At 39.0% G+C, this 17,902-nt stretch overlaps 1 protein-coding gene across 1 annotated transcript; it reads left to right on the top strand.

The window, feature by feature from the left end:
- Window positions 1–51: 51 nt before the first annotated feature.
- Window positions 52–7,152, top strand: lpxn (leupaxin). The gene is made up of 9 exons (XM_061033166.1): window positions 52–188; window positions 1,147–1,232; window positions 1,426–1,493; window positions 1,973–2,069; window positions 2,410–2,661; window positions 2,805–2,978; window positions 3,339–3,420; window positions 3,525–3,673; window positions 5,698–7,152. The coding sequence occupies exons 1-9, from the start codon at window positions 176–178 to the stop codon at window positions 5,962–5,964; spliced, it is 1,188 nt and encodes a 395-aa protein (XP_060889149.1). The 5' UTR covers window positions 52–175; the 3' UTR covers window positions 5,965–7,152.
- The last annotated feature ends 10,750 nt before the right edge of the window (window positions 7,153–17,902 follow it).

Below are 17,902 nucleotides of genomic sequence, written 5' to 3'. Positions count from 1 at the left end.
CAAGGAAACAACAATGATTCAATCTATGTTCAGGTCCTCAGTAAGAAATGAAAGCGGGAAAAAAACGTTGTCAGAGGAAGTGACGATTTTGACCAGAAGAGAAATTGTGCTGATTACCTTAGTAACAAACCAGCTGCAAAAAAAACAGACTCTCGCAGTGAGAGCCGTAGACAACATGGAAGAGCTGGGTAAGACAACTGTTACGCTTTACATTGCTGATCATCCACAAAGTGTTAGATTTGAAATGGCTGTTATAATTGTTATACATTCATTTGAAGCTAGTTTTTATTATCAATCAATGTACAATGACATGCAGAATTGAAAATAGTAGGCTATAACATGACTGCTTTATGTATTCTTTGAGTGACACCAAGTACAGTGTACACATACACTACGTACAGTACTTAAAAATCGATCCAGCATAAAAAAAGTGGACAATACTTTGTCATGCTGTTTTTGTTTCTTTGTTTTGTTTTTCATTGTAACCTACGATAAGTCACACTCATTTTGTTGTTAAAAATGCTGTAATGTCAGTATACTACTGGTTAATCTGATAAAATAAAGTTTAAAAAGAAAAGGTTGGTCTTTCCTGGTCATCAGAATCTATAGCATGATGTAAAATACAATTTGATTCAATTTATTTTTGCTAAAAATGAATTAATTTAATTGAGGTTGTGCAGTGTTTTCTGACATGTAAAGACAGACCGCAGTGCTATAACTCTGAATTCATGTTTCCTCTTATTTTAGTCTGCTTCTCCACTGAGACCTCAAAGAAATAATGTTACATCTAAGTACAATTTGTGTGGAGGAGAGAGTTGAATTTTAATGTAATATTTGTCGCCAAATTCTTGCAACATTTTTTTAAAAGTTTCACTTCTGCAGCACATCAGCAACCACTTCCTGAGGAAGCTGACTTGCATGAAGCAACTTCAAACTGATCCTCCAGCACCTTGATCTGTGCATCAAGGAGCATTCTTTTTTACTGAGCAGGAACATTTGTATTTAACAAATATTATGTTCTGGTTGAACTGTCAACACATAATCAATGTGTTTTAGTGGTTGTTTAGTGTACAGTATGCATGTCTTTATTTTTAATATATGTGAATATGTGTGGTTATAAGATTTAAAGCCTGTATCCTGCCACAGATTTGTTGTTGGAGGAGCTGGCCTTTAATTCAGAGCGTCCAGAGGGTGTCAATGAAAACAGGAGCAATAATCCACCTGATGGAGAGGTAAAGATAGAAGCACAACAATCAAATAGGAAAAATGTTTTTCTTACTGATCAACTATTTCAGTTTAACCTTAATATAATCCTCAAACAAAGATCTGAAAATAAAATGACCGTTTTAAAAAACAATTACATTACCCATTACTTTAATGATAGATATGATACATATGATGTTTATTTTGGCTTTGTGTCCACAGGTGACAGATACAATTTATGCTGCACTGAACAAGAAAGGAAAAGGCCTAGTCTGCTCAAATATCTACAGGTGAAGCCCCTTTTTGAGACTCATGTTGACCCCTGATTGACATTTCATTGAGTAAACCTATTTAGAAGTACTAGGAATTGAAATGAATTCATTGAACAGTATGTTGTAATTACAAGATCTTCTGCTTTTTAAAAAAAAAAAAATATATATATATATATATATTTACTCAACAATCTAAGTAACTAATGGCACATTTTAAATAAATTAATTGTAAATTAACAGTTTATTCTCAATAACAATTACTGTATGGCTTTGGTGTAGATTAGTATATTTGAAAGTTTATGAATTTAGTTTATAATTCAATTTTTTTTATTGTTTACCATCAATAATTGCACACATCATAGAATATGTTCCACTACACATTTTTCCTCAATATAAGTTTTTAACAATAATCCCTTATGGTATGTGTGGTAAACTTGGATGTTCATTTTTAGTTTCTGATATATGACACTTTGTTTTTCCTCCTGTGTGGATTTTAGTGATCTGCCTGCTCCTGTGGCAGTTTCCCCAACCCCTGACTCACCTACTCAGGAGCTGGAATCCATCCTGCAGGATCTGATGAGCATGGGAGAAGAGGTAGTGTGTGGACTGTAATTGATTGGAAATTGTCAATATTAATCTATAAAAACATATCCCATTATCACTTACATAAAAAATACATATAGTATACAGGTTTTTCATTTGGTAAGGTAGAACAGAGGGTGTACTGTGTAGTAGAGAAGCTTTTCACAAATGCATGTCATTATCCAGCTTGACAACAGAGGGCAGAATTGCATTAATGTACAAACAGCACAGCATTAACTATGAGAATTGCATTGTAGGAGCATTGTTTAACACTGTCATTATAAAGACATGAACTTCAATTATGTCTTCCTACACGGCTAAAACAACATATCTATTTGTATTGTCATCATAGGATCCAGAGTCTTCTACAACCCCACCACCTCTGACACAGAAGCAATTGATAAAAAAGAAAACAGAAGTTGGGAAACAGGAGAACAAGGCGAGCAGCACAGCAGGTTCAGAAGCGAAGGGTTCGACCTCGAAGAAGAATACAGACGCTATAGATGACCTGCTTGGAGGTCTGAGCTCTGACCTGGAGAAGATTGGCGTGCGCACCACAGCCAAGGGCCATTGTGCATCCTGCAAAAAATGCATTGTGGGAAAGGTATAATAAGTCACATTAACAAATGGGCAAGCTATAAAATCTTTGTCACCCTTACAGATCCGAAGACAGAACAAATACCTTTTTAAACAAAATGAAACATTTAAAAACTGGTCTGTTTTAACTTTTCTTTTTTAAATCTGTAGATGATAACCGCACTGGGTGAGGTGTGGCACCCTGAACACTTTGTGTGTGTGACGTGTAAGACGGAGCTGAGCACGACAGGCTTCTTAGAGAGGGAGGGTCGACCGTATTGCCACAAAGACTACCATCAGCTCTTCTCTCCTACCTGTGCGTACTGCAAGGGGCCAATTATGAAGGTGAGAAAATCTTCTGTTAACTGTTCTGAGTCCAAATCATACACATAGGTGCCATACCACATTCTCCTTCTGTTCTATATTATATAAGTAAAGATAAGTAAGATTTCATGGTGACAGACGAAACTATTCAGATCTTTTTTATTTATTTATCACATGTAACATTTTAAGTAAAGCATAAAACCAGGTTGTGATTCTGCAGTCTTATTCTGGAGACCAAAGTCATTCATCAGAAACTAATGTGATGTCTATGAGTCATCACTTCATGTAGTTCATTTCCTTCTTCCTCACATCAGATCATGTGAGATGAGACAGATGTTTCTGATTGAAATGTCATATTTTTTTGTCTGGTCTGTTTAACAGAACATCCTGACAGCTATGGACCAGACCTGGCACCCTGAGCACTTCTTCTGCACACACTGCGGAGGCCTCTTTGGACCTGAAGGTGAGAAGCTTGTGCATGCATGTATCTTTTTTTGAAACTTCAAATGTATTTTTTTTTTTTTTCAAATGTTTTCTAACTTGGAATTTGTCTTTTACCTGTCCCAGGTTTTCTAGAAAAGGACGGGAAGCCGTATTGTTGCAGGGACTTCTACCAACTCTTCGCTCCCAAGTGCTCTGGCTGTGGAGAGTCAGTGAAGGAGAACTACCTGACTGCAGCCAATGGCACCTGGCATCCAGAGTGCTTTGTGTGCGCGGTGAGCCCTTTACCTCAGACCACACACACGGCTCTGGCTCACGCACAAGCCTGGGAATAAATGAGATAGATACCCACACATTTGCTTTATTCGCAACATTTGGACCACAAGGCTGATGAGAACCTTATGGCTGATGAATACGCTGCGGTTGAAATGATGCAAATAAATCAAGGAAACCATATTCCTCAGTGTGGGTATCTTTTACATTCTATTCCAAACTACTTGTGTATGCAGCATCTGGTTGAAAACGGTTCAGTGTGCAGTCTACTTCTCTTTACCCAGCTACGAGTGATAGATAGACAGAAAATGCTCTCAGTAGAGATGTTCTGACAGAGGGTAGAAACTCTGTTTTCATATTTTATGCTGCTCAAGAAAATCATTCCTGACTGATCATAACCTGAACATAAAATGCATCACTCTTAAAACCTTCCACATAAACAATTGCATTAATTGAATGAACAAAAAAACACAAATATGGCCTCCAATATTACCACCTAACCCATGACCAACACATCAAGTAACTCACCATAACCACAGGAGCTGAACATTGTTTTCTATGGAGCAGTCACAATCAGCCAGGTCCCAATTTTACCTGCTCTTTGTTGACCTAGTAACTTAAGAGGGCAGCAGGTCACACCCTATTGAGGAGATGCCACCCAGCTGTGTCCGAGCCTTTTTAATCAACTCAGTCTAAATAATTGTACAAGGTAGTTCATAAAATGTCCCACCTTTGTTGATTGCAGCATAGTATTGTTAAGAGTAAAGAGATGTCCATTCCATGAAATGTTACCACAACCCCACAGCAGGGTAACAGGGTCTTTTTTGACCTCTTTTTCAAACTGCTGTGTCATTTTCAACTAAAGTACGCTGATTATTACAGAACATTTTGATTCTACATTGATTCGATTGTAGTCTGCAAGAGATTTTTTTTTTTAATCGCAATCCCTCATAGTTTTTGCTTGATCATATTTTAAGACACAGTTGTCACAAACACCAACCTTAACAGACCTTTCTCACTGTGGGCATTTTGACTTGTTAAACACAGGCGTTACTCCTGTCGTTACTGGACTGTTCCATGATGGACCTGCTTGTTGCCATGGCTTACTGGCACATAGAAATGGAACCTGGCCATTGCTAGTATTAATATTTAGGCTACACCTGCGCTTTTACTACCATGACATGTCTGCCAAGAGAAACTCCTGTAGTACACCACAAGAACATTTGCAGCTTCCCTCCTGTACAGACCTGCTCATGTTCCTGTTCTAAGCAAAGTGATGAACCGGGGGGTGCCAGTGCTGCCTTGTCTAAAAATGCTTCCATAGCATGAAACGATAGCAAAGGCTAACTGTATCCCCTTAAAAAAACGCTAACAGAACAAAATGACTTTATATTAACTTGCATGGTCAACGTACGGGGAGCAAGTTTTGTTTTGGTGTTCTATAAGATTTCAGGAGAAGCATATCTACTGACAGTTATCCCCTTACCAGATAATGCTTCCAGTACAGGACAAAGTTCAGGAAACAGAAAGCATGTTTTTACTCAATAATTAAACCTTTATTTAAGATTTTAGAGGAAGCCTATCTCGACAAATTGCACTATCAAATAATGTTCTCTGTTATTCTCAAAGCTGATATAACACTCCTGTTTAGCTCAGTGGTTACATAGCATGTGTGAATTACAGAGGCTTAAGCACACAGTTTGACTTCCACCCTCGAGCATTGTCTTTCGCCCTGCTATTCCATCCCTGTTTCCAAAATGTATCCACTGTCCTCTCATTAAGGCAAGAACCGCCCACCCCCCAAAAAAGTGATAAATATATTTAAAAGAGTCCCTGGTTGCAGCTTTGTTAATTCTGTTGCAGAACTAAAGCTGTGGTATTTAAAAAAAAAAATTAAAAGTTCAGATGAGAGTACATTTGGACTATAATACTTCTTCCTCCATTTTACCAAATGTAACCTTTCCCCCCTTATCGTCCCTCCTCTCTTCTATCTTTCCCCTCATCGCTTTCCCTTTTCTATCCTCAGGACTGCCTGAAGCCCTTCACTGACGGCTGTTTCATGGAGCTGGATGGTCGACCCCTCTGCTCGCTGCACTTTCACTCCCGGCAGGGGACTCTGTGCGGAGGCTGCGGTGAGCCAATCACAGGCCGCTGTATCTCTGCTCTTGATCACAAGTTTCACCCGGAGCACTTTGTGTGTGCTTTCTGTCTGCGGAAGCTCAGCCAGGGCGTCTTCAAGGAGCAGAAAGGGAAACCATACTGCTCGATCTGCTTTGACAAACTGTTTTTGTAACCGACAGAAAGTCAACAGATACCTTTGAATGCTTGATCAGTCACTGTGAAGATAATCATTTCAATATGGCAACTATACTTTTCCAACATTGGATGCATCACATTGCATAATTATTTTTGCTTAAGTTAAAGTGAGCAATAAATGTTTTGCGTTTTCAGCGATAAGCATGCTGATAGTAGCTGAGGTTGATATGACATTTTAAGAGATTTTGGAGACTAGTATGATGGAATAAAAATGACGAGAGGAGTGTAACATGAAATGTGACTCATATAATAAATAGATTATGTGAAAATGCCAAGGGAAAAGGCTTACACTGTAACATGATTAATGACATGGTTGTTAAACACAAGAAAAACACCCATATTCCATTTTGAAGAACTGAAAAAACATTTCACGTGTGATATTTGGATGACTCTAAAAAGTGTGTTTCTGACACTTGGGCTAAATTTTACAGGATGTCATATTTCACGACACAAAATCTATAAATGGAGAAAGAAAAACACAGAGGTGCAGTTTTAATCCATGGTTTCCATTAAGTGATCCTCAGTTTGCCATCAACCTTGGCAGCGTGCAGACCCTCTCTGCAGTGCGGAGCTGTTGTCTGTCTGGCTGATAGCTTGTATTGGCAGTGACTGGCATAGAATCGGTGTGCCAGCCTGAGTTTCCTTTTACTCTGACTTACCATTTGGCCCCCGGCATGCATGTAGGATTCAAACAACCTCCTTATTCTGCACACAGGCTCTTTTATAGATGCCTATGGAAGATTAATGAAGGTGTTGAGTTGAATAAAGGTGGTTTCAGAAGGAGCTCCTTTGCATCACTGCATCTCTTTAGTAGCTCACTTTTGACTGCTGAGGGAAGAAGCAGACGTAAAACGTTTAAGGGTTCATTCATGTTTAGAGATGAAGATCGTATATCTGGCCTTAGTTGTTATAGCCTGCTCTTTTTCTAACTTCTTATAATTGATTGTATGGATGGTACAGTATTTTCAAATGAGGCTCATGATGGGAAGGTTTGATTTTTCTGTGCAGTGTTTTTGCAATTTTTTAAAATATTCTTTAATATTATTTTACTTTTGTAAATATTGAACAACGAAGGTATGCATAAAGTTACAAAATCTACATAAACCTCTTAATGACAAAATTCTATCTTAGATGTGATTTGCATAAAGATTTGTTGCTAAAGTTGTTTCCTTTTTGTCTTGTCGTTTTTTTAACTTAATTTTTCATTTTGTGTAACTTATACAATCCTATTCACAATTTTTCAATGTTTTCCTTTACTTCCACTTTCTTACAGCTGTATCTGTATGTGTTCAATTATAGATAGTTAACTAAATTAGATTACAATAAATCAAACACACTCCATCTTAAAGTATAATGTTTGGAATAAAAATCATTCGAAAAATTCACATAAAAAATCAAGACAGGCATAAAAGAGGTGGTAAAAAGGAAAGTAAGTTGTGTGTGTGTGTGTGTGTGTGTGTGTGTGTGCGTGTGTGTGTGCGCATATGTCTATGTAGAGGTTCGTTATATAAGGAGGGCAAAGATACAGTTATTATTTATAATGTGTAGACTGACTCAAATCCCTGCAGATCTGTTTTAAAATATCTTACATCTGAATTGTCTTTGAAACACAACTAGGGACAATATGACAACTCATAACTATAACAACTGTTTTTTACATCTCTGCAACCCAGTTTTATACAGTTTTTAGATAGAAACCAGTTGCAGCTGAGAAAAAATAGTTAAAGCCAGCATGGGAAATATCCTTCCGAGGAAAAGTTACATTTGGATTGATTGAGGGATAGTCGGTGCATCAGAAAAGAAAAAGTAAAATAAGTTTGTTAAAAAACTACAAGATAAGTGTAAAAATGGTGCAGAGCAGTTTTGTAAAACATTATGTATCCTATAACCTCTAAATAATATATAACAAAATAATAATGGTTACCAAACTTGCCAAACTTTGCTCAACATTCACCTCTATAGAGTTCAGACTCTTCCCCAGAGTTACACTGTAGCATGTCTTATCTTCACGTGAACACTGGCTTCTCCTTGTTGGCCCTGTAGGCGGCTTTCTTCAGCTTTTCTTCAGGCCACTTAGACGTGCTGTGAGAAGTGAGAGTGTGAGTGGGAAAGGAGGTGGGCATTAATCATGCTGTCATCACTGTCAGAGCAGGCCTCTCACAGCCTCTACTGAATATGGACCTCGCATCATGGAACAAGTGTGAATGTATCGTGTTAGGTCCAAAACCAAGAGTGTAAGTGTTTTAATGATCTGGTGCCGTTATTCCTAGATTCCTGTTGAACACAAACGGTAACGTTTAATGTTCAAACACCTGATAGACTTTCCTTCTCAAAAGATACAAGAGACAGTTCACTTCTTATCATGAATCATAAAACATTGACTTTGATCCGATCTTAGACTTTTTTCATGACACACAAATGTGTAATTTTTTATTGTCACATGACATGAATGGAGTTGAAAATTGTTCCATTTACTTTTACAACCGCGTTCACTTGCCTTATAAGCAGCACATTTTCCTGCTTTTTAAGTGTAAAACCTTAGATGCTCAGTCCTTGTGTAGATTCACCCTTGCTGTTAAGTGATTTTTTTTCTTGCAAATTCTAATTCGAAAATATTCCGAGAGAGAGAAAATCTGGCATTCAAAGAAGAAATATGAGTGTTATCGTTTGACTGAGTGCATGGGGAGGAAAAGGGTTCTCTGGCACGTAGTAAAAATAAGAAAACATGAAATGTGAGCGGGGGTCTTTTTAAAAGGGTGGCGCATAAAGGGCTGTCTGTGGAAAGCAGAGTGAGAGAGTAACTCAGGTGACATTTACTGCAGTGAAATAGAGTATGAAGGGTCTGAGAGCCATGATGGCAGCTAGAGCTCACTCGGGGAGTGAGGTATATATTGGGACATAAAGAATACAGGTGATGGGGGATGCAGGGTGAGGAGGGCAGGGGGTGACACTGAAACCCAACACTTGCCTCCTCTCCTATAAAATGTCTGTGTTCGCTTGGCCACCCCTGATGGGGTCTGTGGATCTGTCTGTCCGGGACTGTTGACCCCACAGTGGGTAATGCCTCGCTGGTGCTGCCCTGCCTTGTAAACCCAGCAGTTCACTTCAGCTCTGAACCCATAACTGTCACATATGTCTCTGTTACAGAGTCACTCATTAATTAAAACATTTGCATGTAGACACATGACCCAACAAACGCCGTCTGGAGACAATTCAAGCTAGTCCTGACAGTTTTAAATCACAGCTCCTGCAGAGAAACATGGAGGGGTCAGATTTCTATGATTTCACTACTGGGCCAGTGTGTACTAATGAACATAACAGGTCACTACTATAAGCACGGTTTGCTTTGCAGCTGTTTTGCTCAAAGTTTTTTCTTTTCTAATTGTTTTATTCCTTTCACAGGAAGTAAAAACATTGTTGTCATCAGTAACTCCCAATGTCTCCTAGTCTGATTTACAATTGAGAGGCTCTTCACCCACACTGTGAGGTCATTATGATGACTTCATTGAATGTGTTCAAATTTATGAATATTAATTCATTCTAAGCTGCTGAGTATTTCAGAGGTGGAACCAGATTGTCACTGCCACTTCAATTACCAAAAATACATTATTTGAAGAACTAAAGTGTCTGAACTTAAAGGATTTGGCAAAGTATGTTTCTGGTTATTGAAGAAACCTGCTGATGCAAACTTCAGTGCTCCACAAAGGTGAACTGGTAAGCCTGTATGAGCCTGTTAAAGTGCTGAGTCTTCAGTGAATCCAGTGTTGTTAAAAGGCAAAGGAAAAGTGACAACTTCAACACCTCAGTAATTACTTCCACGCAGAGTGAAGCTGAGCTGGAGAGCAGCTCCACTTCTGGGTGTGTTTGTTTTGGCGTTGAACTGAATCTGGTTGCAGGTATCACACCTGATTCATGACTAACTCCTCTGTCCAAAAGGCACTTCTTGTTGCCCTTGGCTGAACACTCAGTGCTGCACACTATCTAACACACACCGGCAGACACACACACACACACACACACACACACACACACACACACACACACACGCACACAAACACACACACACACACACACGTACACGCACGCACGCACGCACGCACGCACGCACACACACACACACACACACACAAACACACACACACACACACACACACACGCACGCACACACACACACACACACACACACACAAAACAAAGCTCATAATATTTGTGGCTTTTCTTTTCATGCTGTTTCTATTTTGTCCTCACAATCAAATGCACACAATAGGACAGGACAATACATATAATTTGGGCTAACCCACATGCACAGAAACTAATTTAAAAGCATGCTAGCTTTTTTTTTTTTTATAAATGCACACTAAAAAATGTAAAAGTCATGCACATACATACCGACACATATAAATTATTTTAAAATAAAATGTTTCTCTCTGCACACTCATCTCTTTCCATCTCTCTCTCTCACGCACACATGCGTGCCCGGCAATGAAAACTACGCTGAGACACACAGCATATCTGACCACGAATCACTGCCTCCTCTGTGTGCTGGCTGATCCTTAACATAGGGAACTTGAGGTCTCCGGTTATAGGTTAAAGGATGTCAGCTCCCAAGGGAGACACTATGGAAGGTTCTCAAGACAACCTCAAAACTCTGATCCCTCTGCTGCATGTCTTTGTCTCCTCTGTCTTACATCTCCTGCCAAGTCTCTCAGCTGGACCTCCGTGCTCAACACAGACAAACAAGGAGGACAAGAATGAGAAACAGAGCAGGGTGCATTTTATCTGGATCCTACAGTAATAACTGCAAAGAGCAAACTGGCCAGGGCCATGAGAAAGATTTACAAGACAGTGAACTCCTTCCGTGTGCGAGCCTTTAGTGTCAAGAAGACAGATGGTTTCATTACGCCACTTCTTTGTGTCCGTGTGTGTGAACTTTACAGTGTGCCAGAGCAAAACAATGCGTGATAGATTCAGGGAAACTCCTTGTGAGATCGATGAAGCTTTTTCAGCAGGTACATGTTTTTGTTGGAACATGTTTTGAAATGAAATCCTGTAATGACTGGGCCAATTTAATGAGATCAGATGGATGGATCATAGTTAAAGGGCCCATATTATGCTTTTTCTGGTTTTATATGCTCTTTAGTGTGTTTTCCAAGTGTCCTGTGCATGTTTAGGCACATCTATGTGCAAAAATTCAAAGTCCGCAGAAACGCGGCTTCTCCTACGTCCTCCTGTTAGCTGTAGCATTAGCTGCATGTAACGCTCGGTTCTAGCCCCCCTCGAAAAAAATTTGCCAGTGTGACGTCTTGTCAGTGTGAGATCACTGATCTAAGCCCATTGGCTCGTTGTGGCAATCCCAGCAGCTCATGTTGCACGCCCACGATATGCCGTAGCCTGCGGTAGCACAGTCGTGCTAAGGTGCTAATGTTTTTTCTCTCCTCGGAGCCAAAGTGGCTGCATTCCAAATATGGTAAAAGGGGTGTGACATTTCCGAGAACCGTGCTGAGCGACTGACCAATTATGGCAGAGCCGACAGGCCGGCCAATCAGATCAGACTTGGCACACGTGGGGACTCTGAACGTGGGCACTTCAGAGCCTTAGAGAGAGAGTCAGAAGCGAGCCGGTGCATGGAGCGGCAGTACATGAAAACAGACACTTTTTAATAACTTTAGCGATTGTGAACATACTTTAGTAGGTACATAGATTAAATATATGAACCCCAAAAAGGGCATAATATGACCTCTGTAAGAGAAACAGAAGGTCAGAGGTTAGGATGATTAAACTCAAGGCAAACATTATGACAAACACAGAAGTAGATTCAATATAATTTGGTCACAGTTACTAGGTGCTACTGCAAACATTAAAACATGTAAATATATCAATATTAACTTTGTAAACTCAAATATGTAAATAGTTCACTGTATAAATGTTAACTTATTTTTAACTTAAACTTAAATACATGAATTAACTCAAATATATGAATTTACTTCACTTTTAAATCTTACACTATCATCCCAGATTAATAAAAGTGATTGGCCATCTACCCCATCAGAGGAGAGATCCTCGTTTAAACTTACATGCATGTGTTGTACTGGGCTGCTTTGCTTTTGTGGCATTTCAATGTAGAATTTTTTTGTTGCCACTCTACCTTTGGAGAATTTTTTTTTCTTTTGAGTCTTATTAGATGCCAAAACATAGTGCTATAACATCTGTGAGATAACTAAAGGTTCATATATATTGCCCTTGCATAACTCAGCGCCCCTGTTTGGCTCCACGGTCAATTATTACTGGAGCCGCTTGGCTCTGCTTAGGAGACATATCAGGGGGCTTGGACCAGGGGTCAGGCATTGAGTAAGATGCTAATTGAAGACTTATTGGTAATATTGCTCTAAACCAACTGTATACTGTATATATATATATTAACAGCCTCAGCTTTGACAATTATAAGCTTTGTCTTAAAAAAGTGATGGTCAACTGTTGTATGGCCCTATTACCTGGAGGTTTGTAGAGGGCTGGGAAGTCCCATGAGGAGCAGATCTGGACTGCTTGGTTGATACAGTACATCACAGCGGATGCAGGAGAAGCCCATAAGGCAGACATCTACTCTAACCTCCAGCAGGTTTTTTTTTAATGAAAAACACAGGGAGACTGTGTAGTACCCCCACATCCACATGGGCACATAGGCCTATAATAATAATGGCTCATAAACCAAAACACACTCACACCCATACCCACAATTTTATCAGGTTGGGGTTTACTGTAATTTCATCAACAGGTGTCAAAATTCTAGCTCCTGAGTCCTGCTGTGTTTGACAGAACATTTATTTAAATTACACTGAGATGATTCAGATTGCCTTGCTGCATAAGGACACATTAGCAGCTTGCACGAAACCTTTTAGCTGCAGGAGACATTTTTCTCATCACATATCCCCCAGTACTTTCTGTGACACCATGTTCCCACAAAAACCATTAAGATGCAAACATCAGTACTTGTCTGAGCCCAGTTTGAGCCATGTTTCTAAGTGATGATGGAGCTGGAATGACTTCCTTGCATAAAAATTATGTAGTAGTTCAAAACCACTGCATTGCTTTCATCACTAAGATTATTTCTTCATTTTTATAATCCTGCAACTTCAGTCATTCCCGGTCCATTGATCTGTGAAGGCGGCAGGGTTCTTCACTGAAAGTTCTCTCAGAGGAAATGCTGCAGTCCAAAAAACATGAAGTTCTTTAAATGTAATATTTTATCGTAACATCTCTCCTCCTTTCACATTTGGTAAGCTGCCAGTGGACGGGACCATTTCGTATCATTGCACTTCACTGAAAAATGTGCTTTAGTTGAAATATGAATACAATATTTGTAACAATATAGAGCTTCCCCCTTTTCTGGTTTTGAAAAATGAAATTCACCTTTGATTTTCTCTAGTATTTACAAAGTTAGACTTTACTAGAATATGCATTTTCTTTTTACTTCTTATTTAAATTAAAATACATGAACTGTTTTTTCTTTGAATCTAATTTGGATGGAAGTTAAATCTGTCTGCACTTTCAGATTTTGCTAACCCTCAGTGAAGATTGTCTTGTAGACCATGAAAAAGTGTCCCATCCAGGAACCCACTTGTTTTCTTTATCTAAATTGGTTCTTTGTTTTATGACAACTAATTTAAGCAGATTCGTGATAGGCTACTATCATTAACACCAGTTTAATGTTCACACCAGGACACCCCCCGCCCTTTCTCTCCTTCTGTAACATAGCAGCAAAGAAAGAGTAGCTTTAGAATAATTGAGGCGTATTTATCGACAACTTCTTCACTTTCCTGTCCGGAATGATGTCTGGTTTGGAGAATGTTTCCACTAAAAAGCTGAGTCTCCGTCAGGGATTATGGCAGGATTTGAGCTCAAATGACTGACTCTGTGGCTCATTTACTCCCTGAATCCACACAGGCTGCAAAAATTAAAAGTTGCATGTGGACATGTCCAGTGATATGCAAACAGCATGAAATGAAGAACAACTTTAAAGATAAAAGAAACTCCCTGTTAACAGTCTTTAATGTATGTTTAATGATGGCATTGAGGATTTTAAAGGTAAGAGAAGAGATAAAAAGCAAAGAGGTTCCTTCTATTTGACTCAGAAGCAGCACAATATAAGACCCAATAGATACATTCTCTGAGAAATTGGGTTTAGAAATACTTAGTATAGTAGTAGAAGCAGTTTTGATCATTACACCACCAGCATTTTGAGGCATAACTAAGGACAGAAAATAAAACACATCCCATGTGAAAATAATGAGTGTAAAGTGATTCATGACACTGATGAAACATGATTTTTCCCACTTTAATGTCATTAATCAAATCTATTTTTCTATGTGCAAAAACTATTTGGCTACAAATACAAATTACTCCCTACAGTAATTTCTGGAAATTGTTCAGTAAGTTGTTCTAATATGATGTGGAAAAATAATAAAAAAATGGTTAAAGAAGTTTGGAAACAAATGAAAAGAAAATGCCATCAAAAGGTTGTAATTCTATGTAATTTACCATTTGGATGGTTTGGTAGACTGACTCATAAGCCGTTTTCACATATGCACTCCAGATAATATCTAGATAATTGCAGGAGGACCGCTCCGGAGATTCTCCCGACCTAGCCGTTCACATATGCTCCTCACAGCGGGGGACTTTCCCTGTCAGTGGGGAGGGGGGGTCGGGGGATTTCCTGAGGTAAAATGTGACGTAAAAAAAACAACTCGGAAGTAGCGGCCGAAGCAACAGAGTCCGCTACACAAGGTTATAATGAGAATATTTTCCTTTATATCAATGCTATGTGTAATCCAATGGAATGACAACATCCATAGAAGAGTGGAGAACAACATACTGACGAACAGAAAACAGAATGCAGACGTTTAATTATGTGCACGGAGATTGTAGTGGTCGCGTGCAGACACTTTAGGCAGTGACTGTATATAAACGTCACTCGGGTCCCATTGGCTTGATTTGAAATCTCTGGAGTGTATGCGGCTGCGTTCAGACATCAGCTCACTCGGATTTTCTGTGGATAAAATACTAGGGGTCTGGCCGGAGAAACTCCGGGTAAAGTCTGCACGAAAAATGCAGCTGTTTGCGTTCACACATAGCCTAAAGACCCTCCGGGTAGCCAAATCTCTTTTTTCAGGAGATTTCCGTATGTGTGAAAAGGGCTATACTGAAACCAATTCTGAACTGCTCATACCAAATCCAAATACAATGCTTCAAGATAAATGTATGGTATATACACTATAACATCATATCCATTAAATAAAAAAAAAACAAAGAGTAAGGTTTACCTGCTATTTTATAAATATTCGTAATGAATTGGCGCCATACAAATAAAGATTGATTGATTGAAATTCTGGTGAAATCACACTGTCTTTGGTTAATGTAAGGCGTCAATGTTTGATTGGTTTTCAAGCACTTCTGTGTTACTAAGTGTTTCCGTAAGTGGCAGAAAAAAAGAATCTGAGTTGCCCATTTTTAATTATTATTTTAACAATTTGAACAAGCACAACTCTTGATAACAATACACCCAAAAACAATGTGAACACAGCGAAAGGAACAGTGTTGCTTTGAACTACATGCTTACATCAGGATACCACCGTGCTCACTATGGCATTGTTAACATGATGCAGTTAATACAATTACCACCAGTTTTCCTTAAAACGAGCTGGGAACTACAGTAGAGGCTGCTTAGAATGACATCAGCTGTGCATTCCTTTATTCATAACCCAAACTATAGGAACAGATTTGATTGTTGACCCCATCATTCTGCTGGATTTGGAAGGAACCAACAAAGTGATCTTTAGTGACATATATTCCTAAGGGGGATATCGAAGTATGACTAAAATTAAATGGCAATGCACCATTCAGGCTAACAAAATGCATTGCAACAACAATGGATCAGAAGGACCACTATCATGGCTGAGAAATGTCAACATGCAAGTGAACTTTCTGTTTATAATACAAAGCTTTACTCGGTTTCTGCTAACTTAAGAGGGCCAGATGTAATCAATGTAGGAATGTGAGGAGATAGAATTTCTAACGCCACTTAACTACAACAGTAAAACTTGTAGCCCGCGGGCTCAAATTACTTTGTAAATGCTACACTGTCAACTTCATTTGAGTCCCCACGATATCAAAACAGAGCACAGTTATCTGTGGACGCGTGCATTGTGCTGAGTGAGTAGCTTCTACATTGGCTCGGATGTGACTTTCAATCATGGTGGCGTGCCTCGACCTGGTGGACTGTGCTAGTCTCGGCTCCGGCTCATAAATCAAGCAACTGTCTCTGTAAGTCTGCAGCAGAGTCCTGAACTCCCCAGTGTTTAATGCATGTTTTAACCCTCTGCAGTCAGTTTTCACGGCCTCTGTGGGGTAACAGTGGTCAACAGGATCACTGATGGGTGAGTTCTTTATCTTTTCGAAAAGTTTAAAAGTCGTTTTTTTCATTTATTGATTATCAGCACCTGTTCTTATTACACACGTAGAATTGATGATGTGATTAGTCTACACGTATACTTCTTTGTTTTCCCTTCTATTTCTCAAATGTCTTTTTTCTTACATGTTAGTTTAGTGCATTTGTTAACAAGGACTATCAGAGAAACATTTTTAGGGCTTAAAACCTTTTAATTGCAGTATTTCTATAAGTTGAATCACTCCCTAATTACATTCTCTTCTCTTCATCAATCGATATTTATTTACATTTTAATTCATCTGTTTTGTTTTACTACTTTGTATGGTTATGTCTTATTCATTATGCTTAATGATGTTCTCAATAATATTGAGAACATCATTGACCATGAACTCTGTAAAGAACAGAATTGTTCTGTGTATGAATGGTGCTCTACAAATAAACTTGCCTTGCCTAAAGGAAATTGGAAACCCCTTACTACTTACCTGAATAACTTCTGGCCACACCTACAGACCCAAGTAATTGTCCATCGCTTATGTAGGCTTCCAGAGGAAAATGTACCTTGTGCTTTGAAGTATAGTGCTTAGCTTCTGTGCATGCACTCTGGCCTGCATCTCCTGTGGCTAATACACTTACTATGGACAAGTTCTTTATACAACTTCAAAAATACAGAAAAATCCCTTAAATACAGGCCATCCACTCTGTCTGAACAAACACTTCAAAAATGATTTAAGAAACTGAATCTTCCCCATTTTTTTTAATTTGGGATTTATCTTTTCTTTTTTTCTTTTTTTTTTTAACACAGGCTAGATTAAGATACTACTTTATGTACAAAATGGGTAAAAAAAAAGCTGGGAAGTTTTGGTAACTATCTGATATATATTAAATATAGGCATCTATATCTCTCATACTGTGTTATTGACTTCCCTGGTGGGGCATTAAGGCTCCCAGTGTTTCCCCCAGCTGGCCCTGAGCATCAGAGCTCCATCACATTCAGGCTGTAATTCATCTTCTACAAGGCCAGGTGGAGACTGGAGGCTGTCATCGTCACATTATTGATGGGCTGCAGTCAGGCCAAGAAATAGAGCTAAACGTTCTCTTAGGTTTGGTCGAAGAAAGCACAATCTCTTCAAGGGATACTCTGTGAGATGATCATGTTTTAGGAACCAATCTAAAGACAATGTTCCATGATTATCTGCCTCATGTAGTGGAGTGGTTAATACCAGGCAGCTCTTCAGGCAAGACCATAAATAAATCTAGCAATGAAAGGAGAGGCAGAGTTTGTGTATTTTCTTTTCTCAGTCTCTTACAGTAGATTACAGTTTAAACCTTGACACATGTTCAGGATCAGCTGAGGAAGCAGAAAATGATGTCTCTGGACCTTTACTGGGCTGATTGTTTGTGTATTTGTCTCTGCGTGTGTGTGCGTGTGTGTGTGTTTGTGTATTCAGTCATAGGGGTCATGCTGTTTGATGTG

The sequence above is a fragment of the Labrus mixtus genome, chromosome 3, assembly GCF_963584025.1.
Source record: "Labrus mixtus chromosome 3, fLabMix1.1, whole genome shotgun sequence".
Taxonomy (NCBI): domain Eukaryota; kingdom Metazoa; phylum Chordata; class Actinopteri; order Labriformes; family Labridae; genus Labrus; species Labrus mixtus.
Note: the sequence above shows the minus strand (reverse complement) of the source record. Positions and strands in the feature narration are given on the sequence as shown.

Coding starts and splice junctions, on each gene's coding strand:
- lpxn (XM_061033166.1), top strand. Junction 3,421..3,524: donor AGGCCTCTTTGGACCTGAAG/GTGAGAAGCTTG, acceptor TACCTGTCCCAG/GTTTTCTAGAAAAGGACGGG. Junction 3,674..5,697: donor CAGAGTGCTTTGTGTGCGCG/GTGAGCCCTTTA, acceptor TTCTATCCTCAG/GACTGCCTGAAGCCCTTCAC.